Below are 25,897 nucleotides of genomic sequence, written 5' to 3'. Positions count from 1 at the left end.
TCAACTAGAGTGTCCACTAGATGATTATAGTGACATTTTTCAACCCTGATTTTTATCCTCAGTTTTAGCCCAGTGCCTGGCATAAAGTAAGCTCTTCATAGATGTTTGCTTCCTGACTGATCTTCTATTTCATAATCCGTTAAAAATGAGAATAATAATCACAACATTACCTACCTCACAGACTTGCTGTGAGAATGAAATCACATAATGTAAGTAAAATGCTTTATGTACCTTACAGCACCAGGTAATGATCTCTTACCCTTGAACTTATTTGAATCTCTAGATCACAAGAAGTTAAATCACATATAAAATCCAAGCCTTTCAGATGTGAGGGACACGTGCCATCCCTTAAAAAGAGCCTGAGACTTCAATGGACCAATTGCACTTGGAGAGGCCAGCGCAGACAATGAACTCACGTCTAGGGCATTCACACCTTTCTGCTAATTGTATAGTTTTCCTTGATATTGTAATGGAACATGGTGTCTAATCTTTTTTTTTTTATTTTTCATCAAGGGTTTCAGGTAGTCCAATACTTCCTAAATATTCTCTCCTCTATTTTCCATGTCAGTTGTCTTTTGAATGAGCTATTTTACATTTTCTTCTAATTTTCATTGTTTTGATTTTGTTTTATTCCTTCTCAAAGTCTCATGGAGTCATTAGCTTTCATTCTCCCAATTCTAATTTTAAGGAATATTTTCTTAACTGAACTTTTTTACCTCCTAAGGCAGTCATTTAAGATGGAAATTGATGACTAATGTGGGACATAAAAAGTTCTAAGACTCTTTGGAAAGGAACAAAAAGCCAGAGAAGCTAGATTTCCCTTACAGTGAAAGCAGGTTTTTCACATCAGCAGGAAGCAGCAGGAGAATTATACCAGTATCCTCACTCTCTTCACTCTTTCACCTTCATTGATAGATTGAATTCTTTATAGTGTTTCCCTTTTCCTTATCCTGCAGGATGTCTTGTATGACCTCATTCTACTTATTCTGAATTCTTTCTCTCCCCCCTTTTTCTTGACCTGTCCATTGTCTCGATTCTGTCACAACCCTCACTTTCATTTCTCTTCTCCTTGCCATCTCCCTCGAGAATTACTAGTCCTCACTTTTCCTTCCTTCATCCTACTTTCTCTCCACTCTCCTCTATCACTTAACACCTCTACTAGCTGTGTTCACTTTGACCCTCTCTTTTCTCTGCCCACCTCTCACTTGCCTCATTCTTCCCCAACTCCTCCCTTTCCTCAGCCTCTCTACTCCTCTCTGAATGCTCATTTCTATTTCTAAATGTAGTCCTTTCAGCATCTCCTCCATGTTCATGCGCATCCCAGTCTTGTCATCTCTTTGAAGTCTTTAATCTCTTCATTCCTCTTCTTTCCTTGCTGCATACACTATGCTTAGTTCATCCAACCCCCTCCTTATTCTTACTCCCCTTCTCCATCACCTTTTGTCTCTTCTCCTATACTTTCCTTTCTTTTGAGTAACCCTGCTCCTCTCCATTCTTTCATGATTCTTTATATTCTTACTTACTTTTTAAACCCTAATCTTTCTCCTCTCTCCTCTTCCTAGCCATTAATATTATAATCCTTTTGACTTTCCTCAGGCATGCTCCCATTCTTACTCTTCAACCCTCCACCCTCTGCTTCTCATTCTATTCTTACTCTCTTTATCCACCTCAAATTCTCCCCACTTATCCCATCATCCTCTCTTACTATCAGAGTCTTGCTCCCCTTCCTATCTTTTTACACCATTCTACTGATGATCACACTTCTCTCATCTCAGCCAGTAATCGCCATTCTCCACTACTTTCCTTACCTTCTTCTATGTGGCCCCTCTCACAACTTCTTTTTTCCTGTGAAAAGCCCAGCTGAGAGTCTTCACACATTACTCATCTTGGAGCATGAAGGGGAGAAGATAAGGGGTTGGGGTAGCTAATCCATTCATGTGATTCTGTTGTGAAACTGGGCATTTTTGCAAAGAAAAATGGATTCTTGGAGCAGAGGATCATTACCATTTCCTTCAAACACCTGAAGGCTGTTATGTGGAAGAGGAATCAGCTGTGATGACTCCTGTAAAGGTTTATTCCTGTTCCAATAGCATGTGATTTTGTCAGTTTGACTCCTGCAGTGGGATATACAGGAGAATCTCAAATACAGAACTTGGCAGGAAGTAGTTTAACAAAAGTGTTCTTCTATGAAGGGCATACATGGGCTACTAGGCAGTGCAGTGAATGTAGCACTTTGTCTGGAGTCAGGAAGACCTGAGTTCAAATGTGTGTACCAACACTTACTATCTATGTGACCCCAGGCAAGTCACTTAACCGTATTGCCCTCAGTGTCCTCATCTGTAAAATTAGCTAGAAAAAGGAATGGCAAACTATTAGTATCTTTGCCAAGAAAACCCCAAATGACATTACAAAAAGTCAGTCACAACTCAACTCACTCAACAGCAACATCAACAACATACATACATGCATGTCACCAGGTGTCAAGTACCCAGAGCGCAGGCAATGAGAAGAGGTAGAAATAATCAAGACCTGCAGTGTGGACCTCCCGAAATTGATTCTAGTTTAATCATGGTCTTCACTCATCTTGCCAGCTACTCCTTTTGATGAGGGGCAAGTTGAGTTGCAGTGGGGCATCTCTAAAGAATTTCAAAGAGTCAGGCTGACTTCAAGCCAGTTAGAAAGATTTCTTATGGTTTTGAGGTTTCACAGTCTGGTGAATGGCCAAGTTCATTAGAGGAATTAGCAACTCCAGTAAGGCAAGACAGACAATTTTATAGCGTATATGATGCTGATAATACAATCAATATTTACATAGAACATAGGAATGTAAGTAACATGAAAAGGGGAGGAGGTGTTTGTTAAGGGATTAGGTAATGGGGAAGGGGTCCCAGCCTCTATGAGACTGTGCATGCAGTTACTGACAATGTATATAAGAAACCCCAAATGGGGGAGCATGTATGTATGAAAATGATATTAAAATAAGACTCTCTACATCATAAGTTCATTATAGGTCAATTCTTTACTATTACTGCTCAGGTGCTATCTTAGGGTAGGCCCCTTTTATGGTTTGGTGGTCAAGCATCCTGCACTACATCCCAACAGTGCTGCTTTCTGATTGGCTAGGTATTGTGATCTTGTCTGGTCAAGATGGATGATGTGGTCTAGGTTGAGTCCATGGACACACCTGGTTCTGTGGGAAATATGTAAATTGGATCTGAGGGAAGGGGCTAGCTAGATGATTGAGTCTAGGGGCAATTGCTAGCTGGGAGCACAGGCTTGCTATTCAATGAGATCCATGATTGATTTGGGGGACCCGTGTTGTGTTTAAAGGCAGATTGTGGTATCAAATCCGGACATGACTGCTATTCAGTGGGGCTCATAAGGAAGTTAGAATATTGGGGCTGAGGGTAGCTCTATTAGCACTCCATCACTTTAATGTACTCTATGATTTGAGACAGGGGAAGGACCAGGGGAGTGGAAAGAAAATCATTGTGTTTGCCTTAGGTCTGGGAGTTATTTTTAAGCAAGCTAAAGGGGAGCCTTAATATTGGTGTTATAATAGAAATAGCCAAGTATCTCTTAGCCATGGCTACTTTGACCCAGTGAATCTAAGGTTTAGATACAGGATTAGGTAAAATTGCCCAGCCACCTGTCCTGTGTAGAATCAAAGGTAACATCAAGTTGTCAGCCCCTCCTCACTGCTCCCAGGGGAACAGCCTTTGGTCCAGCTCTGCCATCCTCTCCTGGAAAAGTTTGTCAAAGGCTTCACTTTGAGCTACTGTGAAGTGGTTTTTCCAGTCTCCAGCAATTCCTGCCAGACATGGAGGGAAGAAGTCAGGTGATGGTTTGGGAAAGGCTCATTCCACTCCTAAAGGGGGCCATGTCCAGTCACCCTGACCTACATCTTGCCACTTGATCCAAATGGCTCCAGAGGAGAAAGTGAGGCTGGTGACTATGCAATGCCCTGCCTCACTTAAGTCCCATTCACTTGCAAGTCGTGATATCACCTTCCTGGTGTCATGGTCCTCTTGAAGACCAAAGGATTAACAAGGACATCCATTCTTAGAGAGCCTTGTCTCTTTCCTCATTAAAGGGAAAGAGTCAATGGGTGGGAACTTGCAGGATTGGCGTTTATTATGGAAGCCATTTTTAAGTGGCTAAGGAGCATAGCCACTGGTCATTCCATTGATTGATTGATTAAATCTCCACTAATGTAAGTGAAGAGCCTCTGTGACCTATTCTTCTTTCCTAACACAGCTGCAGAAAGGTTTGTTCTTTTGGGCAGGAGGAGTAACAACATGCCCCATAAGTCTTGTAAGAATTCCTGGAAGAGCTCAAAAAGGATTTTAAAAATCATATGAGAGAAGTTGAGGAAAAACTGGGAAACGAAATGAGTGATGCAAAAATAAATTATGAAAAGAGATTCAACAGTTTGGTAAAAGAGGAAAACCACACTGAAGAGAAGTCCTGAAAAAGCAGAATTGGCCAAATGAAAAAAGAGATATAACAATCCACTGAAAAAAATAATTCCTTAAAAATTCAAAGAGAACAAATGGAATATAATGTCTCCATAAGACTTCAAGAAAGAAACAAAAAGTGAAAAGAATAAAAAAAAACACTAGAAAGGTACACCATAACAGCCATGTTGTGTGATGACTAATACTGATAAAGTTAAGCCTTCCCAGCAATACAAGGATCTAAGCCATCTCCAGAGGCCTCGTGATGGAAAATGCTATCCACGTCCGAAGAAAGAACTATGAAATTTGAAGTGCTATTTTTTTTCCTCTTCTGCTGAGTTTTGTTTCCTCTTTCTCATGGTTCCTCCTACTGGTTTTAATTTTTAGTTACAACACCACTAATGTGAAAATATGTTTAACAGGAATGTAAATGTATAGCCTACATCAGATTGTGTACTGTCTTGGGAAGGGTGGGGAGGAAAGGGGAGAAAAATTTTAAACTCAAAAATACATGGAAGTGATTATTCATGAATCAAAATAAAATTGAAAAAACTAGCAAAAAGATGAAATTTCTCATTGGAGAAACAACTTATCTAGAAAACAGATGAAGGAGAGATAATTGAATTATTGCACTACCTGAAAGCTAATAAAAATAATAACAAAATATTTCTTGAAGAAAAAAAAATCCAGAATATGAAATGAATCTGAAAAAAGAAATGTGAAGGAATGTGGCCTAGCCACACCAGATATCAAAGTGTATTACTAAGTAGAAATCATGAGAACAGTCTGGTTGTGGCTAAGAAATAGATTGGTTGATCAGTGGAATACATTAGGTACACAATTCACAGTAGTCAATGAGCATGGTATTTCAGTGTTAGATAAACTCAAAGATCCTAGTTTTTGTAACAAAAACTTATTATTTAAAATTAACTGGTGAAAAGAAACTAGAAAGCAGTTTGGCAGAAGCTAGGTGTATACCAACATTTTGCACCAAATACCAAAATAAGGTCAAAATGGGTATGTGATTTAGACAGGAAGGTGATATCATAAGGCAATTACAAAAAGATGGAAAAGTTTACCTCTCATACCTATGGAGAAGGAAAGAATTTATGAGCAAACAAGAGACAGACAGCATGACAGGATGCAATATGGATGAATTTGATGACATTAAGTGAAAACAAGGTTTTGCAGAAATAAAACCAATACAGCCAAGAACAGAAGGAAAGCATGAAATTGGGGCACAATTTTATAGGAAGTTTCTCTGGTAATAGCCTCATTTCTCAAATGTATAGGCAACTGAGTCAAATTAATGTGAATATCCATTATTCTCCAGTTGATACATGTTCAAAGAATATAAACAGGCAGTTTTCAGAAGAAGAAATCAAAGTTATCTATATTGATATTAAAAATGCACTAAGTCACTATTGATTAGAGAAGTTCAAATTAAAGTAACTCTGGGGTATCCCCCAAGAGGTATTAGATTAAAAAAAAAGAAGAAGGAAAATCACAGCTATTGAAGGGGATGTAGAAAATTGAGAAACTATTTCGTTGTTGATTATGAATTGATCCAACCATTCCAGAAAGCAATTTGGGACTACTATGAAAGGGCTATAAAACTCTGTATACCCTTTGACCCAAAAATGCACTATAGGTCTGTGTCCCAAAGAGATTGAAGGAAGAGCAAAAGGTACTATATATACACAAATATTGATAGTTGCTTTTTGTTGTGCCAAAGTATTGGAAATGGAGAGGATGTCCATTAGTCGGGGAATGGCTCAACAAGTTGTGGTAAATGAATCTGATGGAATATTATTGTGCTATAAGCTATGATGTTCAGGGTGGTAGAAGAAAAGCCTGGGAGACTCAGATGAACTGGTTCAAAGTGAAATGAGCAGGATCAGGAGAATATTGCACCAAGTAACAGCAGTATTATATGATGATCAATAGGTTTGAGGAAGGTCTCTCAGGAAAAGAGAAAGGAAGCCTCACTGGGCATCTGTTCTAATCAGGGTACTTCCAGTACATCCAGATAGTCTGCTATAGTGTTCTGGCCCAGAGAGAGAGAGAGAGAGAGAGAGAGAGAGAGAGAGAGAGAGAGAGAAAGAAAGAGAGAGGGAGAGGAATGCCTCACTTTCAGCTAAAATAGTTACGTCCTGCATGTAAACTGTCAAAATGCCAGTTAACAGCACTGAGAACTCTCTAGAGATGGAGTGCTATGGGGAGTTGTCTTCAGGAAGTTATCTCCATCCTCTAAAGGGGGAACCCTTTGACTCTTGGCTGGGATGTGCAACTGAAGTAATAGAGGAGTAGAAAGAACCAAGGGACAGAATTGGAAGTTTGCTGGCAAATTTCCTCAGTAATCTTGTTTATGACCTCACCTACATTCTGAAAATTCAATATTCTGACATCCGTGGTGGAATGCTTATGTAGGAAGGATATGCAATTTTGAGGGAGAGGCTGGGGTCAAATGAGCAGAAATCATTTATTCAATTCCTTAAAACCCTCCTAGATATTGAGATGATGCAGTATTTGGAACACGTTCTGTTAAACAGAGGGCCAGTCAAAGAAAGACTGGCTGCTTGCTCCAAGTGGCAAGGTGGTTGGAGAATGACAAGAATCTATTGAGACACTTGTGTTTGGTTACAAGGCAAGGAAAGACTCTCAGTTATCATCTCTGGTGATGATTTAGTGAAAAAGTTCAAGACCAGAATGATGAATGGAAAGAGGTCAACTAACAAATGCAGACTTTAGGAAATTTCCTCACATGTGCAAAACCAAATTGAGACACTGTCCTTGATCCATTAGATACCATCCCAGGAGTTCAGGACAAACCTGAAAGAAGATGGCACACGTTGAGTCTTCAGGGACTAAGAATTATGTGACTAGAGGCCATTTCATTTTCAGCATCCAAGTAGATTAAATACTGGGGCAGCAGTGACACATGGGATGCTTACCACAGAATTTTGGGGAGAATAGTTCCCCCAAAAAAGATCTTCCTTAAAAGAGTAAATATATGATAGGTTCCTGTATTACCCTTCCTCCCATACGTGGGTGGATTATTGTATTCTCTGATACTTGCTCTGGATATAAGAAACATCTTGATCACTTTTTCTCTCATCCTTCACTATTAGACCCAGACATTCTTGTCTGGCTTGCTGGGGTCAGCAAAACTCTGGAAAGACACCCACCAGCTTTGCTTCTTTATCTCTAGGCTCCTACTCACCCTTTCTTAACACGCTTCCTTGGCTGAGATCTATAAACTCATCAGACACAACTGAATAGTTGGACATTTTGTTGGCTTTCATGGCAGACAAGGAAGCATTCTTTATCACTAAGTTGATTTCTTCCTCCGTCAACTTTGTTCCCAGGAAGTGACAAATCTTCTCCACATTTCCCCAAAGATCCTGTGGAAAGGCCTCTCAATATAAGAGAAAGAACTGATGGAAAATCCAACAATTAACAGGGAAGACTCAAAATGAGGAGGATTTGGGGGATAAGAAGACAATGAGAGGGGTGAGAACAGGGAAAAGGGAAGAGGAGGAAGAGCCCAGGAAATATAAAGGAATAGGAGAGGAAGAAGAATAGGAATTGAATTAAAAGTAAAGGGGGAAAGGAAGAAGAGGACATAGGGCTGTTGCAATGGAAGGATGACAAGAAGGAAAGGAGGATGAAGAGGAGCTGAAGGGGAAGTGGAATGAAGAGATAAGAAGAGTTGGAGGAACGAAGAAAAGGAAGTAATGAAGCACCTATTGTATTCAACACTAGGAATAAAATGAAAAAAAAAGCAGTCTTTAATATTAACAAATGTATATGGTGAGGGCACCAGTATGCAAATTATATACAAAATTTTAAAAAAAGTAATTTTCAAGAGGACACGTTAGCAGCTGTGGAGAGCAGGAAGTGTCTGCTTTATGAGAGAGACTTGTGCATGATAGTAGGAGAAAAGGAAGAAACAAGATTACACAACTTTTTCTAGGAGCCTGACTGAGAAAGAGATCTATAGGAAGATATTTGAGGATGTTAGAAGAAAATCTGAGTTCGGGATTTGTCCTCAATAATGAAGCAAACTCAGGAAGAAAAAATAAAAATGATTTGTTAAGTACATCAAGGGGAGAACCTTCAGTGCTTCTGGGCACTGAACTTCAAAACCACCAACTGCCACCTCTTGCATGTCAGACCAGTTTAAAAATAAGGTAAAGATATTTCTGATAGGCATACTTATTCTTAAAATAGATTGAGATAGCTTAATCATAGCTTCTTCCTTATTGTCACTTCAGAGGGAAATGAGATTAGAGATAAAGCAATGGGATGAAAGGGTAACTCACTGCCACTTTGGAAGTTCTGGCAGGCACATGCTCCTAAAGGCAAGCAAGAGAGCAAACAAAGAGGTCACTCAGACTGACCCAGCATAAATTTCAATAATTGCATGGTAGGATGAAGTCATTTGCTTTTGCTAGTGGAGAATCTATGGCAGTTTTTGTAGGAAGTACTGCTGTTTGGTCAAATGGTCCAGTTGTTTCTGACTCTTCATGACCCCATTTGGGATTTTCTTAACAAAGATACTGGAGTGGTTTGGCATTTCCTTCTCCATCTTATTTTACAGGTGACAAAACTGAGACAAGGTTAAAAGACTGATTAAGTGTAAGAAGCAAAGAATGAATCAGTAGGTAGGGAGATTTAAGATGAGAGCTGCTATCTTATGAAGAGGATGAGACCAAGGGCACAAGCGAGGTAGTACATGGTAAGAAGAAATGCCACCTCTTGTGAGAATAAAGTGAAGGGGGGAAGATATCAAGGGATTTTTGAGTTATAGGGGAAGGGAAAAGGGACAGTTCATGGCAAATGGCTTGTCTTTTTCCAGTAAAGTATAAGGCCATGCCTCTTGCTGAGAGAGTGAGGGATTAATGGTGTGGGAAGAATGAGGAGAGAAGTCACTGTGAGGAGTGCCATAAAGGATCAGTTATTGAAGAATAAAAGAATTGTGATGCTGTGGCGAAAGCAGTGAAAGACTACTTGAGATTAGGCAAATGACAGGAATGAAATTGTGTTTGGCAACATATACATGATAACAGGACAAAGGCATGGAATGTGAGAGTGGAAGACAATCTAATGTCAACTGGTTATGATAAATTCAAGATATGGAAGAGGAGAAATACAAACTAGATGAAAAGTGAAGCCCTGAGCGAGTTCTTATAGGTGGAAAGAGTTAAGGTCACAGAAAAGGAAGAGGATAGTTTTAGGAGTGAGGCATGGGGAGAGATGTCAAGGTAAGAGATTATGGTTGAATAAAAGGACTTCAGAAAGGAAGAAAGAAGGGGGAAAGGAAGGAGAGGGAATCAGAATTTCAAAAGAAAAGAGGAAAAAGAAGATGGGGAAAACATAGAAAATATGAAAGAGGAGTAGTTCCAGAAAGACAGGAAAGTATGTCCAAGAGGAGAAGAAAGGTTTTTACCGATGAGACATGCTGGGAATATTGGGTAAACCTACCTGCAACAATGACTAAAAGCTTAGGGAGAGCGAATTGGCAATTTCTCACCCCAAGAGGAGAAGCTACCAAGAACTAATAAATGTACTTTTTAGGCATGTTGGTCAGCACCAGGAAGGCCTATCTTCAAGAGAAGTCCTAAATGAATTGGTTCTACTAAATCTGAAAACAATTGACTTAGTCTTTTCCTTGATTAAAAAAAGTTTATTGTTAATAAGAAAGCTATCAAAATGTACCTAGGTGATCAAATCTCTTTAAAACTCACTCTGGTACAAAATTTAAAAAATTAACTATAATATTTCTGCTTCTCATTAGTCTGCATGTTAATTGCTACTTTTTAAAGTACTTTATATTTATGTACTTATAGTCAAAAGGAAAAATATTTTACCTCCTTTCTTCCAATTCATTGGACCTATAGAAAACCCAAATTGTACCTACAGTACCTACCAAAAGTGTCTCTGCTCTTCTGTTTTACAAGTCAAAGGTACATCAGGGAAGTGAGACAGACACAAAAGACAGGATAGATGTTAAAAGAAGAGTGCAGGGTCTAAGGAGTGTGGACAGACCAACTGAAGGGAACAGTAGAAGTAAAAAGATAAGAAGGGTAAGGGAAATTAAAGATAAGGGGAAGGAAAGATGAAGATGAGGAGAAAGAAAGGGAAGATTGAGCATTTACTTGCAGAAGTTCCTCATAGGTCAAAATTAGGAAGTTTTCTTTCTCTCTCAAGGATAGCCAGCCACAGGTGTGGTCAAACCAGGATCCAAATGGCACTGCAAGGAGAATAAAAGAGAGGCCCTTTGACCATACATGTTCCTTCATTTACACATTCAATAATACCTCATTCAATCACAAAATATTGACTCAGGGTCTACTCACACACAAGATTTTGCTTGAGGCTGGCACTGATAAGGTATTTGTGACAAAAGAAAAAGATGAGAACATATCTCTAGAGTTGAAAAGGACCTCTAAAGGCATACAGTCTAGCCATGTTATATAGAATAGGAAACTGAGAGACAGGTAGGTAAATGATTTGTCCAAGTTTTCAGAGGTAATAAATTGCATATACATGACTACAGTAGACATTTTGTGTGTCATGTTAAATTTGGGAAAATGCAAAAAAAAAAAAAAAGAAGACACTAGCCTCATAGATGTGGGTTGGAAATGGGGGAAGGACTGAGTGATGAGATATGTAACTACAACAAAAAAAATTCAAGAATTTCCACAAGAGAGCCACCGAATTAGTAATTTGGAAGGTCACATTAACTAAGTCATCAATTTTACTTCAGCATCACTGAAAATTTCCTGGAAGAGGTGACTTTTGATGTCTAGAAGAGGCCTTAGAACTTGAAGTTTGCCATTTTTTTAGGAGAAAGGTCACTGGATTGAAGAGTCATGAGACATGGGACTGGTTCCCCAGTTCTGCTACACTGAAGTGTCTTGGGAAGGCAACAAACATAGAAAAGCTATCTAATGGCTCTTTTTAAAACTTAATTAATTTATTTTTAATTTTCAACATTCACTTCCACAAGATTTTGAGTTCCAAATTTTCTTCCCATCTCATCCCTCCCCCCACTCCAAGATGTCATGCATTCTGAATACCCCTTCTCCTAATCTTCACTCTCTTTTATCTCCCCCCTCTTCTCTCATCCCCTTCCCCTTCAATTTTCCTGTAGGCCAGGATAGATTTCTATACCTCATTTCCTGTATATCTTATTTCCCAGTTGCATGTGAAAACAATTTTTTTCAGTTTTGTTTTTAAAACTTTAGGTTCCAAATTTTCTCCCTTCCTCCTTCCCCACTTATCTTCATTGGGAAGACAAGCAACTCAATACAGGTTATACATGTGTAGTTATGCAAAACACTTCCATAATAGCCATGTTGTAAAAAACTAAGTCTATTTCCCTCAATCCTATCCCGCTCCCTATTTCTTCTATTCTCTCTTTTCCCCATGTCCTTCCTTAGAACTGTTTGCTTCTGATTACTCCCTGCCCCAAACTATCTTCCTCTATATCATCCTCCTGCTCACTTGCCACCTTTGCCCCCTATTTTCCTGTTGTGTAAGATAGATTTCCATACCCAACTGAGTGTGTATGTTATTCTCTCTTTAAGTCAAATCCGATGACAATAAGATTCACTCATTCCCTCTGACCTTCCCCATTTACCCTCCACTGTAAAAGACTTTTCTTGTTGTTTTATGCGAGATAATTTACCCCATTCTACCTCCCCCTTTCTCCTTCTCTCCATATAATCTTCTCTCACCCCTTAATTTTCTTCCCCAGATAGCACTCCTTCATTTTCAACTCATCCTGTGACCTCTATCTCTATATTATCTATGCATACAAACATACATACATACACATATTTTCTTTCCCTCCAACTACTCTAATACTGACAAAGGACTCATGAGTTACAATTATCATTTTTCCAGGCAGAACGTAGACAGTTCAACCTTACTAAGGCTCTTATGATTTCTTTTTCCTGTTTACCTCTTCATGTTTTCTTGGGTCTTGTATCTGAAAGTCAAAGCTTCTGTTCAGCTCTGGTCTTTTCATCAAGAATTCTTGAAAATCCTCTCTTTCACTGAATATTCATTTTTTGCCCTGACATGCTCAGTTTTACTGGGTAGGTGATTCTTGGTTGTAATAGCCCTGTGATCTCTTCATGTAGAAGCTGCTAAATCCTGTGTTTCCTGATTGTGTTTCCACAATACTTTAATTGTTTCTTGTTGGCTGCTTGCAATATTTTTTCCTTGACCTGGGAACTCTGTATTTTGGCTACAGTGTTCCTAGGAGTTTTCCTTTGGGGATTTCTTTCAGTAGGTGATCAGTAGATTCTTTCAATTTCAATTTTGCCATCTGGTTCTAAAATATGAGGGTAGTTTTCCTTCACAATTTCTTGAAAGATGATATCCAGGCTTTGTTTTCTTTGATGGCTTTCAGATAATCCAATAATTTTAAATCATCTCTCCTAGATCTATTTTTCCAGGTCAGTTCTTTTTCCAATGAGATACTTCACATTGTTTTCTATTTTTTCATTCTTTTGGATTTGTTTTACAGTGTCTTGATTTATCATAAAGTTACTAGCTTCCAATTGCTCCATTCTAATTTTTAAGGAAGTACTTTCTTCAGTAAGCTTTCGGACTTCCTTTTCCATTTGGCCAATTTTGCTGTTTAAGGCATTCTTCTCCTCAATGGCTTTTTGGACCTCTTTTGCCATTTAAGTTGGGCTATTTTTTAAGATATTATTTTCTGCAGTTTTCTTTGGGGGGGTCTCCTTTAACAAGCTGTTGGCTTGTTTTTCATGATTTTCTTGCATCACTCAGTTTTTCCTCTATTTCTCTTACTTGCTTCTCAAAATCCTTTTTGAGTTCTTCCATGGCCTGGATCCTGTTCATATTTTTCTTGGAGGCTTTGGATATAGGAGCTCTGACTTTGTTTTCTTCCAGTTGTATGTTTGGTCTTTGTCACCAAAGTAAGATTCTGTGGTCTGACCGTTTTTTTGCTGCTGGCTCATGATCCCAGACAAGTACTTGAGTTATAAACTGTTTATTAAGGTAGGTGCCTGCTTCCGGTGTGAAGAATGTACTGTCTGAAGCTTCTGGGGTTTTGTGCAGCTGTTTTCAGACCTGTAAATTTTCAGTTCTTCCAAGGTGATATGATAAGGGGCGAGGTGTTTACTCCTTTCCTGGCCTGGGCTTTGGTCTATGAGTGACCACAACCACTCTTTTCAGCCTTGGAACTGTGAGGAGGATTTAGTCTTCACCACCGCTACAAACTCCACCATGCCAGTGCTCCTGTTCTCCACAAGACCACCCAGAACTGTGACCCAGATCCAAGCACAGGCAAAGCAAGAGAATCCTGCAACAGCAAAGAGATGCCTGCAATCCCCCTCTGATCAGCCACTCTATTCCTTCTCAGTCTGCTGGCCAGAAACTCCAGGGGTAGCCACTGCCCTAAGGCCATACTTGGGGATTGGGGCTGGGACTGCACATCTCTCTCACCACACAGACAGTCTTTTCCCAATGACCTTCTAAGTTGTCTTTGGCATTCATGGGTTGAGAAGTCTGGAAACCATGACAGCTGCCTGTGATTCAGTCCACTGGGGCCTGCTGCAGGCTCTCTGGGGCCTGTGTGCCCATGCCAAAGTTTGTTCCTCTCCTATTTGGCACAATATACCTTTCTGATCAACCATCCAGATTGTCTTGCCCTGGAAATATGGTTCGCCATGTATTTTTGTGGGTTCTACTGCTTTAGAATTTGCTTAGTGCCATTTTTACAGGTATTTGGAGGGGTTTGGGGGAGAGCTCAAGCAACTTACTGCTTTTACTCTGCCATCTTGGCTCTGCTTCCTCCAAACTCCAAATGGCACATTTTAAAGCAGAAGTTGATCAGGTGGAGTTTTTCACAACACATCATCCTACCCAACACCACCACATTCAACTGCAAGGACTCCTTTTGATTTCCTCTAGAATCAAATATAAATCCTCTGTTTAACCTCATAACTTGGCACCTTCCTACCTTCCTAGTTTCTTTACTGCTTACTTCCACCCACAGATTCTGTGACTCAATGACACTGCTCTCCTTGCTGTTCCTCAGACTAGACCCTCCATTGCCCTATTCCATGCATTTTTAGACTCTGTCCCCAAGGCTTGAAATTCTCTCCCCCCTTAGCCCTGCCTTGTGGATTTCATGGCTTCCATCAGGTCCCAGGTACAATCCCACTTTCTACAAGAAGCCTTTCCTGGTCTTCCTTAAGGGGACAGTGCCTTTTGTCTGTTGATCATCTCCCATTTAGCTCATCTATAGTTTGTTTGTATATAGGTCTTTGTATCTTATCTCCCCCATTAGATTGTAAGATTCTTGAAAACAAGGATTATTCTTTTTTTTTTTTGCCTTTCTTAGTATTTCCAGTGCTTAGTACAGTGCCTGGGACACAGCAAGCACTTAAAAATGCTTGTCAAATTTGGAATATCTCTTCCTATCTGTGTACCATGGTTTCCCCATATGAAAAATGAGTGAGTTGTACATGAAGGTCCCTCCCAACTCTGATATTCTGTGGTTCTAAGTCCCTCCTCTTCTGTGGACTGTACTTTTCTTTTAGGTAAAGTTAAGTGAATTGACTTTTTGAATTCCTGGAAACCTTTCAGCTTCAAATGATATGGACTATGATTTTTCAGCCAAGGATGTGGCTGATGTATGTTCTAGACCAGTCATCTCCAATATGGGGCTCCATAGCCCTAGTGATCCCTGGCATAAAAATCTTTAGATACAATGAATGGGAAGAAATGTCAGACTACCTCTGGCTGGGGGAATGCATCAGGGGCACACATGAGGTAGAGTGTGATGGGGAAATAAATGCGATCCATACAGAGGAGACTGTCACAACTTAAAAAGGGAGAAATGAGCCTCTGTGTCTATTGACTCATCTACAAAATGGGGCTAGTATTGGAGTTGCCTCCTTCATGTGTTGTCTTCACAATATCCCTCCAGAAGTAGAAGTGGCTTTTATTGCAAAGATAAAGAGATTCTAGCTCTCAGTCTGCTCACCAGTTCCTTGAGTGAACTTCTCAAACATCTGGGAAAAACTTTCTGCAGTGTGGAAAAATTTAGCCACTTTTGAGAAATAATAAAGAGAAACAACCACGTCTTTGGGGTTCCGCATGATGTAAATTATCTGAAATAGAAATCAAGATTATTATAGGCTGCCCAGGCCACTGGACCTTCCCATACCACCCCAATTTTTTTTTTTTAAAAAGCCAATTTGTTTTTTTTTTAACTGCTTACTTAACACCTTCTTTCTGGTCACTACTGGTCTCTTCCACTAGGAACTCTACAGTCTCTGTCTCCACTTCTCATACATATATTCCTACCCTAAGTCCTTATGCAGTGGCCTACATTTAATTATTTCTCTAGTACCAAATTGTCCTTCTCCTAATGAGGTGGCCAATGACCTCATCTTGCCCATCTACTGGTCTTTCTTCCTTATCCACGTATTTTTTACTGCGACCCTTCTATAGCACCTTTTCTCCTCCTGGCTTCCTGGTTCTACCAATCTTAACTTAGTTCTCTATATATTTGAGAAATGAGGCCTGTGTCAGAAACTTGGCATGAATTTTTTTCACACTTAGGATTATTGTGTATTACCCTCCATCCTATTTTCCCATTTGTGTATCTTTCTCTTCGCACTCAATATGTCAGTAAATTTGGAAAACTCATGAGTGGCTAATGTATTGCAAAAGATCAGTTTACAACCCAGTTCAAAAGATGAGTAATGCCAAAGAATGTTCTAATTATCAAAAAAAAGTGCTCATTTTACATGCCAGGAAAGGTACACTTGAGATTCTGCAAGCGAGGCTTCAGCAATACATAAACCAAAAATTACTAGAAGAGCAGGCTGGTTTTCAAAGAGACACAGGAACTTGAGAGCAAATTACTAACATTCAATGGATTATAGAGAAAGCAAAAGAGTTCAAGAAAACACCCACTTCTGCTTTCTTTCCTACAGTAAACTCTTTGACTGTGTGGATCACAACAAAATGTAGCATCAGTGTAATAGATTTGGTACATAATAATAAATGGCCATAGTAATCTGGTCTTGGATAAACACAAAGATGCAAGTTTCTGGGACAAAAATCACTTTTTGACCAAAATTAGTGGAAAAAAACTAGAAAGCATTCTGCAGAAACAAGGTACAGATGAACACTGCACACTGTATACCAAGATAAGGTCAAAATAGGTGTGAAATTTAGACATAAGCAAATTAGATAAATATGGAAATTTTTGCTTATCAGATGAATGGATAAGTGAAGAATTTGTGACCAAACAAGGATTACAGAGCCATACAGAATATAAAATTGAAAATTTTGATTATATGAAATTTAAAAATGTTTTACACAAACCAAACCAATACAGCGAATATCAGACAGAGCAGAGGAAAATGGAGAAAATTTTATATTCTTTCTCCAAATAGATCCTCACTTCTTGAATGTATAAAAAACCAAATAAAATTTGTAAGAATACAAATCATTCTCTGGGTGACAAATGTTCAAAGGATGGGAACAAGCAGTTTTCATAAGGAGAAATCAAAACAATAAATAATCATACAAAAAGGCTGTAACTCATTACTGATTATAAAAATACAAATAAAAGAACTGGCATTCCATTTTACAGGTCAGATGAGCAAATGTAACAGAAAAGAAAAATAACAAATGTTTGGAGGATGTGGAAAAATTGATGCAGTAATATACTATTGGAGTTGTGTATGGATCCAACCATTTTGGAAAGCGAATTAAAATAATGCCCAAAGGGTAACAAAATTGTGCATTTGATACCCCAATACCACTACTAGGTCTGTATCCCAAAGAGATCAAATAAAAAAGAAAATGACCTTTAAGTACAAAAATAATTAGAGCAGCTCTTTTTGTAGGGTCAAAGATATGGAAGTTAAGAGGATGCCTATCAATTTGGGAATGACTGAACAAACTGTAGTAGATGAATGTGATAGAATACTATTGAGCCATAGGAAATGATGAGCAGAATAGTTTCAGACAAATCTTTTGAAAGTTATATGAACTGATTCAAAGTGAAGTATATAGAAGCCAGGAGAACATTTTATACAGTAACAGCAACATTGTACCACGGCAACTGTGAATAACTTAGCTGTATTCCAATCAATACATTGATCCCAGACAATGTCCAAGGATTTAGGATGAAAATCGCTATCCAAATCTATGGAAATAATTGATGGAATCTGAATGCTGATTGAAGCACCTTTTTTCACTTTCTTTTTCTTGCTTTTTTTTCTATCAAAAAGGCAATTAAAGAAAATTTAAAAAGACACTAGCAATAAACATACAAGATATATAAGAATAAACTGGAGTTGGTTTAATGTTCCTAGAAGGTTAAAAATGTTAGAGGATCTAGGAAAACAGGCACCTTATTGTATTGTTGATGGAACGATGAATTGGTCAAGCCATTCTGGAAAGCCATTCAAAATGATGTCTGGAATGTTGAATTAATGAATGATAGTGAGTAGAGAGAGTTAATGTATATTCAAGGCTTGAAGGCAGATTGTAGATGACTTTGGAGGCAACAATATGATCCTATACTTTAACCCATAAGCACTGAGGAGCTACAGAGAGGAATAAAGTAAAGAACCAAATATTAATATTAAAAATGTTGTGTTGGAATGTCATAGAGAAGAGGGAGGGGGACGAAAATGCTTCTCCTTCTTTGTCTGATGTTGCCTCCATTTCCTCTCAGTCCTTGAAAGATGCAGATCAGAAATGCACTTTTTAGCCTTCTGCTAGCATAATATTGTCATACCAGTATCCACCTCACTGAGTGGAGTTCTCATTTGCTCACCTTGGCCTTGCTGTGGAAATAGGATTTGGGGAACAACTGGATGGGTAGGTGACTGCTGTAAAACCGGGGTCCATTTTGTTCTTTTTTGGAAAGCAACAGCTGGCCTTGGTCTGTTTCTATCCATGGGGACCGATTCCAAATAGGGATGGATTGGACCCAGGTGTTGTCTCCTTTACTGCGGATCAGGCTGACTATCTCTATAACCCAATGGGTTCCTAATGGAGAGAACAGAAAAGATAAAGTATATTAATACAGGTTCTTTTGCATGTGATATCTAAGTGTAGAGCCAGTTTTCCATGGGAGACAGAGAAGAGAAGGAAGTAGGGAAGAAGAGAGAAACACAATGAATTTGAGTGTCCTCCTGAAGAGAGAACTCGATACTCTGTGAGAGAAGAAGGTTCTTATCTTCCTAATATTGTTATTAGAAAGCCTGTTTGGCAAACTGAAAGCAAGAACAAAGTGGTCTTTCACCTGCCAGAGTCACATATTCAAAACCACAATGGAGAACACCCCAAAACTTATCCAAATTGATGACAGCTATTCACTGCAGATAATTCAGATGGAATTGGACAACTCTGCCAGAAGCAACCTAAACAACATTCCCAATGATTACACAATCTGAGGCCAGAATGTAAAGAACATAAGAGCACTTGGCTGTCCTTCCTTTGTTATTGTATATTAAAGGAAAGAGACTCTAAAGGGAAAAATTAATTTGCAAAATGAATCGTTCAGTAGAAGAATAAAATTTAACTCTCTGCATCACAGCCTATAATATAAGGTTAACACACAACTAGTCTCATGAATCTGATTAAAAAGACTTTATGATAAAGAGGATGAGAAGGGGAAAAAAAAAGATGTCTTCTATGTACCCCTGAAGCTAAATTCTATAGGAGTAGCATCAGAGAAGCATAGCAGCTGAGAAAGCCATAAATCCAGAGGATACAAAACCCAAGAGAGGAGACATCAGTAAAGTACTTTGGTCAACAAGCAGAAGGGACTAGAGGCCACAATATGAGAGTTCAAAATGGACCTAGCTGATGTCTTTAACACCTTTTGGGAGAAAATCCAAATCATACTATGGCTTTATATGAGTCTACCTTATTTAAGGGAAACAGCATAGGTAAATCTGAGGATGAACCAGTATCGCATATTAGGAAGGTATACACATATTAAGACATGCAGGAACCAAAGGTGGGACAGGCAGAAGTATAATGGAGGGAATTTGGGAGAAGGCCCAAAGAAGGAGAAACAAAAGCAATTTGTCACTAAAGTCTATACTTTACAGACCCCTGGAAAGAGAGAAGAAATAGATGAGAATGTTGAGAAATAGATCCTGAGACTGGGACAAGGGGAGGATATAGTACTGATGGGGGATTTCAGATATTCAGATATGTTTTGGTTCTTTGCCTCACAAGAGCAGAGTAGTTAACAACTTATGAAACTGCCTTTTGGTCATTTCATCCTTCAAAAGTTGGAAGAAGCAAGAGAGGGAAATTCTCTTCTAGATCCAATTCTCCCTAATGGGGAAGAACTAGTTGCTTCGGTAGAAATGATAGGAATCTTGGGAGGAGGAAAGTGACTATTTGAGAGTTCAGAGATGTTTTTTCTCTATAAGAAAAGGAAATCTGGGCACAATTGGACAAGTCCCCTACATTTGGCAGAGCAGATTTTACAGTATTCAGAGGCAAAAGACATAAGATTAAGCCCATGAAGTAAACTGCTTCAAAGGAAATAAGCACAAGAAGGGTGGAAGGTGCTCAAGAATGTAATTGTGAAAAAGAAAAGGGGAACAATCCCAACGAAGAGGAAAATGGGATTTTTTGATGAGGTAGGTGTAGTTTCACATGGAGTTCACCAATTAATTTAAATTTGATCTTTTAGAAAGCCATTTTAAAATTCATAATCACTTGCTTTTTTTCTCAGACCTCCCCTAACTCCTTCTGAAAAAAAAAAGAAAACTACTTTATAACATGTACACATAATCACATTAAAGAAATTCCCCCACAGTTCTTGCCCCCAAATGAATACCTCATTCTTCATCCTGAGTCCATCATCTCTAACAGGAGGTGGGTAGCCAGGTTTATATTTGGTTTTCATGGATCATGATTGGTCAACACATTCAATATTTGTTAAGTCTTTCAAAGTTGATTAATCTTACAGTGTTTTGATATTGTATAATCTATTCTCCTGGTTCTGCTCACCTCAAACTGTATCAAGTCACACAACTTTTCCCAAGTTTCACTAAAATTGTCCTACCTAGTACAACACCTGGAATATGGCTGGTTCTTTATGAATGCTTGTTAAGTTGACTGCCATTCTGCTCTCTCTACATTTATTTATTTCTCTCCTAAAATTGATCACTCGGGGAAAAAACTGATCACTTCGGAGAAATAGTCTCCCAAATCCCTTCCAACTCTAACATTCTGCAACCTTGATTAACATTGCAGGGCAGCTATTATGTATTTTTCTCCCAAAACACCTCCACGTGGACCCATCCTTGTTTCTTACCTGACTTGGGGTAGGTTACAAGAATGACATCAGTATCCTTCACCATAAACTCTTCCTGACAAAATTTGAGGTTCTTTACACTGTAAAATGGGTAGAACAAGATTCCTTCAAACTCTGTGTATTCTGATGACATGTCTTTGTAGGATCAGGTTTGAAGTTTCCAAACTTTCTTCTTTGTAGTCTCACCTGAATTCTACCCACTGAGACTTTTCTCCTCAAGTCCTTATCAAGAGTGGTTCAATCTCTGACAACCCTTGTCTTCACCCGACCAGTACTGGAAGAAAGCATAATGTCTTCTACTAATACATGTTGGTGACCCAAAACTAATATTGTAAGAGGAGTAAAAGAACCATGAACTTCAATTCCTGGGAATTTTTCCAAGACAGGGTTGGACAAAGTTAGGCAAATGATTCACAGCAACATTTCATGTGTTGCAACCCTGGCTCAGAGGTAAAGCTAGTTAGGAATTACACGCCCTGTTTTTTAAAGCAAGCAGTGGGAAACAGAGATTCACAGTTTCATAATCAATCCTCTATGTTCCACACTGTGTGTGGTGATGCTCATTTTTATCGTTCTTGAGAATAAAAACTACTTGTGGAAAGTAAACTTCTATCATGAAAATTTGTTTTTTGCAAAGAGTATATATAATATAACAATAATGAAACTGCCATATCTGTTGAGGTCTGTTATTGAACTTCCTTCAGTTCTTCCATTTTTACATACATAATTAAGGCTCTTTTCTTTCTTGTCTTCTGTTTTCTGTGCATCCTTCTCATCACTTACTGACATCCCCATCCCAATAAAAGCCCAACCTGTTAGTAGATTCAGCCAAAAACAATTAGCCAACAACACGTGGGCTGTGACTGTCAATTTAAGTCTCCTGAACCTCTAGCCAATCTTCTCTCTGCCAAGAGGTGGGCAGCATTTCCCCACCCCATTAGTCACCACATCCAAGTGAGCTGAGAAGATCTTTGGTTTTATTCCCCTTCAAATAATTATTGTCGTTATTACACATATTGTACTCTTGGTTTTGCTCACTTCACTCTGTATCTCTTCTGACTTTTCTATTTCTCTTTCCATTTTTCACTTTTTTTCATTATTGTTTTGGATTTGAAGAAGGCCTATTTGCAATTAAGAAGACATGCACTAATATGCATTGTAAAGAAATATAAAATGGAATTCAATTATTAACTTGTTTTACCATGGATATGGAAGCATGGAAGAATGTTAATTACTGAATGCAATCAAACACTATGCCACACAGACTTTTCCCTATACCTTTTGTCAGCTATGTTGGCAGGGGTGAAATGCTGGGCCTGCAGTCAGAAAGACCTGAGTTCAAATTCAGCCTCAGATACCAGTAGCATAAGCCTGGGAAAATATTTACCCTCTCTGCCTCAGTTTCCTCAACTATACAATAGGTGTCATAATACCATTTACTACTCATGATTCATGAGAATCAAAGGACATACTATTAGTAAAGCACTTAGCACAGTGCCTGGCACATAGTAGGGTCTATTTTCATCACTTATTCCTTCCCTCCCAATTTTGGTACAAGGCACTGGGGAAAGTATTTGAAATGGATGAGGTAACACTCTTCCAATCACTTAAATGCTTCCTAGGATTTAGAAATAGGGAATTTTTAAAAAGAAATGTGGTTTTTTAATTTTAATATTTTATTTTGTCTAGTTACATGTAAAACAATTTTAACATTCTTTTTTCATAATTTGAGTTCCAAATTTTCTAACCCCCTCACTACCCCCTCCCCATCAAGAAGGTTATCAATTTGACATAGGTTATACTTGTGCAGTCATGCAAAACATATGTTATGAAAGAGAAAATAGACAAAAAAATCCCCAAGAAACATAAAAAAGAAGAGAAAAACCAACTTTTTGGGAAAAAAGTGGAAGAGAGGGTATTGGGAACTATCTCCTAGAAGCTAAGACTTTCAAGCAGCGTAGCATGAAGGCCTCAACACAGTAAAAAGAGAGACAATGAGAGCCTTGAAAGAAATCCACATAGGGGCTTTATCTGGGAGGTCTACCTTATAAATACTGTAAGAAGTCGAGATTGTATAGTCAGTCAACCAGCATTTCTTATACATTATACATGACATGTAACAAGCACTGTGCTAAGCCCTGAATTTACAAAGAAAGGCAAAAAAGAAAGTGTCCATCCTCAAGAAACTCATAGTCTAAAGAGAGAGACAACATATATATGGCCAAACAAAATACATATGGCCAGTCTGTCCCTCAAACCCATCACTTCACCTCTCATCTCCATACCTTTCCTTCACACCTAGAATGTTGTGCTTTCCTCGCCTCCACCTCTTACTTTCCTTGGTATCCTACATCACTCATTTCAACTCTCATCTTTAAAACATGTTTTGCTTTCTTGGTGGCTCCAATGCTGTGAAAGCAAGAGAAAGTGCTGTTAACAGACTTCCGCTTCCCGGAGCCAAGATGGCAGAGTGAAAAGGTAGTCACTCTCACTCTCTCCTATCAACCTCTGAAAACCCAGAAAATATCACCCCAGAAAAAAAAAACCCTGGATCACCTGAGTAGCCCAGCAAACGGGTCTCCCAGTGCCTCAGCAAAAACAAGGGGCCCCAGGCAGATAAGTACCCGGTGGCATTCATCTGAAAGCAGGTGAAGAAAACAACCTAAAGGCTTCCTAAAGCCCCGGCCTTGCTGATTCCAGCCCAACACCAGGTGAGCTGTAGGAGCCCTGAAGCCCCCAAATGTGAAGAGATCCTGAAGCCCAGGTGGTAGAGCAGGCAAACACCAACACCTGGACCTCTGAGTGCCTCACTGAGGGCGGGGGGAACCGGCGGAAACCAGCTCAGAAAACCACCAGGAGTCTGGGCAATCCACCACAAAGGAATCTCCCAGTGCTTTAGCAGAAACAAGGGAGACAACACTGTAGGGGGCTCCAGGCAGATAAACATCCTGCAGCAGCCATCTAAAAGGAGCAGAAGAAAGCTAAAGGAAAGGAAAAGCAGGCAACCTAGAATTGCCTGAAAGTTCCAGCCTTGCTGATTCCAGCCCAACATGGTAAGCTGCCAGAAACCTACAGCCTCAATTCCCAGCATAAGAGGCCCCAGAACGCAAAGCCAGTGACCAAGACCTAGGCTCCCAACACAAGAAGCTTGGGTCAGTACCTCTGTTCCCCAGCAGGAGAGCTCAATCTCTTTAAAGGCCAGGGAATAAAGAAACACCATGAGTAAAAAGAAACGTACCATAGATTCATATTATGAGAAGAGTGAAGATCAAGACAGAAATTCTGAAGAGGACAACATTGTCAACAAACCCACATCTGCAACAACAAAAGGGAATATGAACTGGTCTGAAGCCCAAAAAGCCTTCTTAGAAGAGCTGAAGAAGGATTTTAATAGTCAAATGAGAGAGGTAGAAGAGTCCTTCAAAAATACAATTGGCCAGTTGGAAAAAAAATACACTGAAGAAAACAAGTCTCTAAAAAACACAATTGACCAATTGAAGAAGGAAGGACAAAAACTAACAGAAGAGTACACTGAAGAAAACAAGTCCTAAAAAACACAATTGGCCAGTTGAAGAAGGAAGTACAAAATCTAACAGAAGAGTATGCTGAAGGAAACAAGTCCCTAAAAAAGACAATTGGCCAGTTGAAGAAGGAAGTACAAAAACTAACAGAAGAAAACAATCTTTTAAAAACTAGAATTGGAGAAATGGAAACTAATGTCTCTATGAGAGAGCGAACAGAAAAAAAAAAAGAAAAAATCGATGAAAATGTAAAATACCTCCTCAGTAAAACAACCGACCTGGAAAATCGACTCAGGAGAGACAATTTAAAAATTATTGGACTACCTGAAAATCATGATTAGAAAAAAAGAGCCTGGACAGTTATCTTTCAGGAAATCATAAAGGAAAACTGCCTGGAAGTCCTAGAACCAGAAGGGAAAATAACCAGAGAAAGAATCCACGATCACCACCTGAAAGAGATCCCAAATTGAAAACAAGAAATATAATAGCAAAATTCCAAAATTACCAGATGAAAGAGAAGGTGCTGCAAGCAGCCAGAAAGAAAGAATTTAAATATCATGGAACCACAGTCAGGATTACACAGGACCTTGCAGCTTCTACATTAAAAGACCGCAGGGCATGGAACATGATATTCCGTAAGGCAAAGGAGCTTGGAATGCAGCCAAGGATCAATTACCCAGCAAAAATGAGCATCATTTTTCAAGGGAGGAGGTGGATATTCAACAAATAGGAGACTTCCAAACTTTCCTGATAAAAAGACCAGAGCTCAACAAAAAATTTGATCTTCAAGTACAGGACTCAAGAAGGACTTAAAAAGGTAAATGGGACAGAAGGATACAATATGTTGTTAATAAGGGGGGGCTGTTTAAACCCCTACAAGGGAATATGAGACTTGCAACCCTTGAGAACTGTATTGTTATTACACCTTGTTAAAGGAGTATACATAAAGAGGGTGGATATTAGTTGACTTTGATGTAATGATAAAAAAAATCTAATCAAGTGGGTTAAATGGATCCAAATAAGTGGATCAATCTGATCTTAGAAAATGTACTGAGAAAGGAGGAGGCAGACAAGGGTAAATTACATTACAGGAAAAGACACAAAATCCTATTACAGCAGAGGGAAAGAAGGGGGGGGAGCATTGTTTGAACCTTACTCTCATCAGATTTGGCTCAAGAAGGGCATAATATAATCAGTTAGGTATAGAAATCTAACTTGCCCTATAGGCAGTAGGAGGGAAAAGGGGAAAGAAAAGGGGGGGAAAGAAGGGAGGGAAAAGCAGTAAGTAAAGGGGAAGAAAAGGGAAAGGGATAATAAAAGGGGGAAGGGACTGAAGGAGGGGTGGTCAAAAGCAAAACACTAGTGGGGGAGAAAGGAAAAAGGAGAAAGAAAAGCATAAAGGGGGAAAGGATGGAGAAAAAGACACAGATAGTAATCATAACTGTGAATGTGAATGGGATGAACTCTCCCATAAAACGAAAATGGATTGCAGAATGGATTAAAAACCATAATCCTACAATATGTTGTTTACAGGAAACACATTTGAAAAAGAGTGACACATA

At 39.0% G+C, this 25,897-nt stretch overlaps 1 protein-coding gene across 2 annotated transcripts; it reads right to left on the bottom strand.

The window, feature by feature from the left end:
- Positions 1-2,752: 2,752 nt before the first annotated feature.
- On the bottom strand, positions 2,753-21,133 carry LOC110220147 (sulfotransferase 2A1-like). Of its 2 annotated transcripts, none has more exons than XM_078145968.1 (6): positions 20,815-21,132; positions 18,307-18,521; positions 15,490-15,616; positions 10,619-10,713; positions 7,681-7,861; positions 2,753-3,811 (listed from the first exon to the last, which is right to left on the bottom strand). In XM_078145968.1, the coding sequence occupies exons 1-6, from the start codon at positions 20,945-20,947 to the stop codon at positions 3,696-3,698; spliced, it is 867 nt and encodes a 288-aa protein (XP_078002094.1). In that variant the 5' UTR covers positions 20,948-21,132; the 3' UTR covers positions 2,753-3,695. The 2 variants fall into 2 exon arrangements, with proteins under 2 accessions (XP_078002094.1, XP_020859723.1); XM_021004064.2 differs by lacking the exon at positions 2,753-3,811 and adding an exon at positions 6,921-7,289 and having other exon boundaries at positions 20,815-21,133.
- Positions 21,134-25,897: the final 4,764 nt, after the last annotated feature.

Source organism: Phascolarctos cinereus, unplaced genomic scaffold (assembly GCF_003287225.1).
Source record: "Phascolarctos cinereus isolate Bilbo 61053 unplaced genomic scaffold, phaCin_HiC Scaffold_726;HRSCAF=1367, whole genome shotgun sequence".
Lineage (NCBI taxonomy): Eukaryota > Metazoa > Chordata > Mammalia > Diprotodontia > Phascolarctidae > Phascolarctos > Phascolarctos cinereus.
Note: the sequence above shows the minus strand (reverse complement) of the source record. Positions and strands in the feature narration are given on the sequence as shown.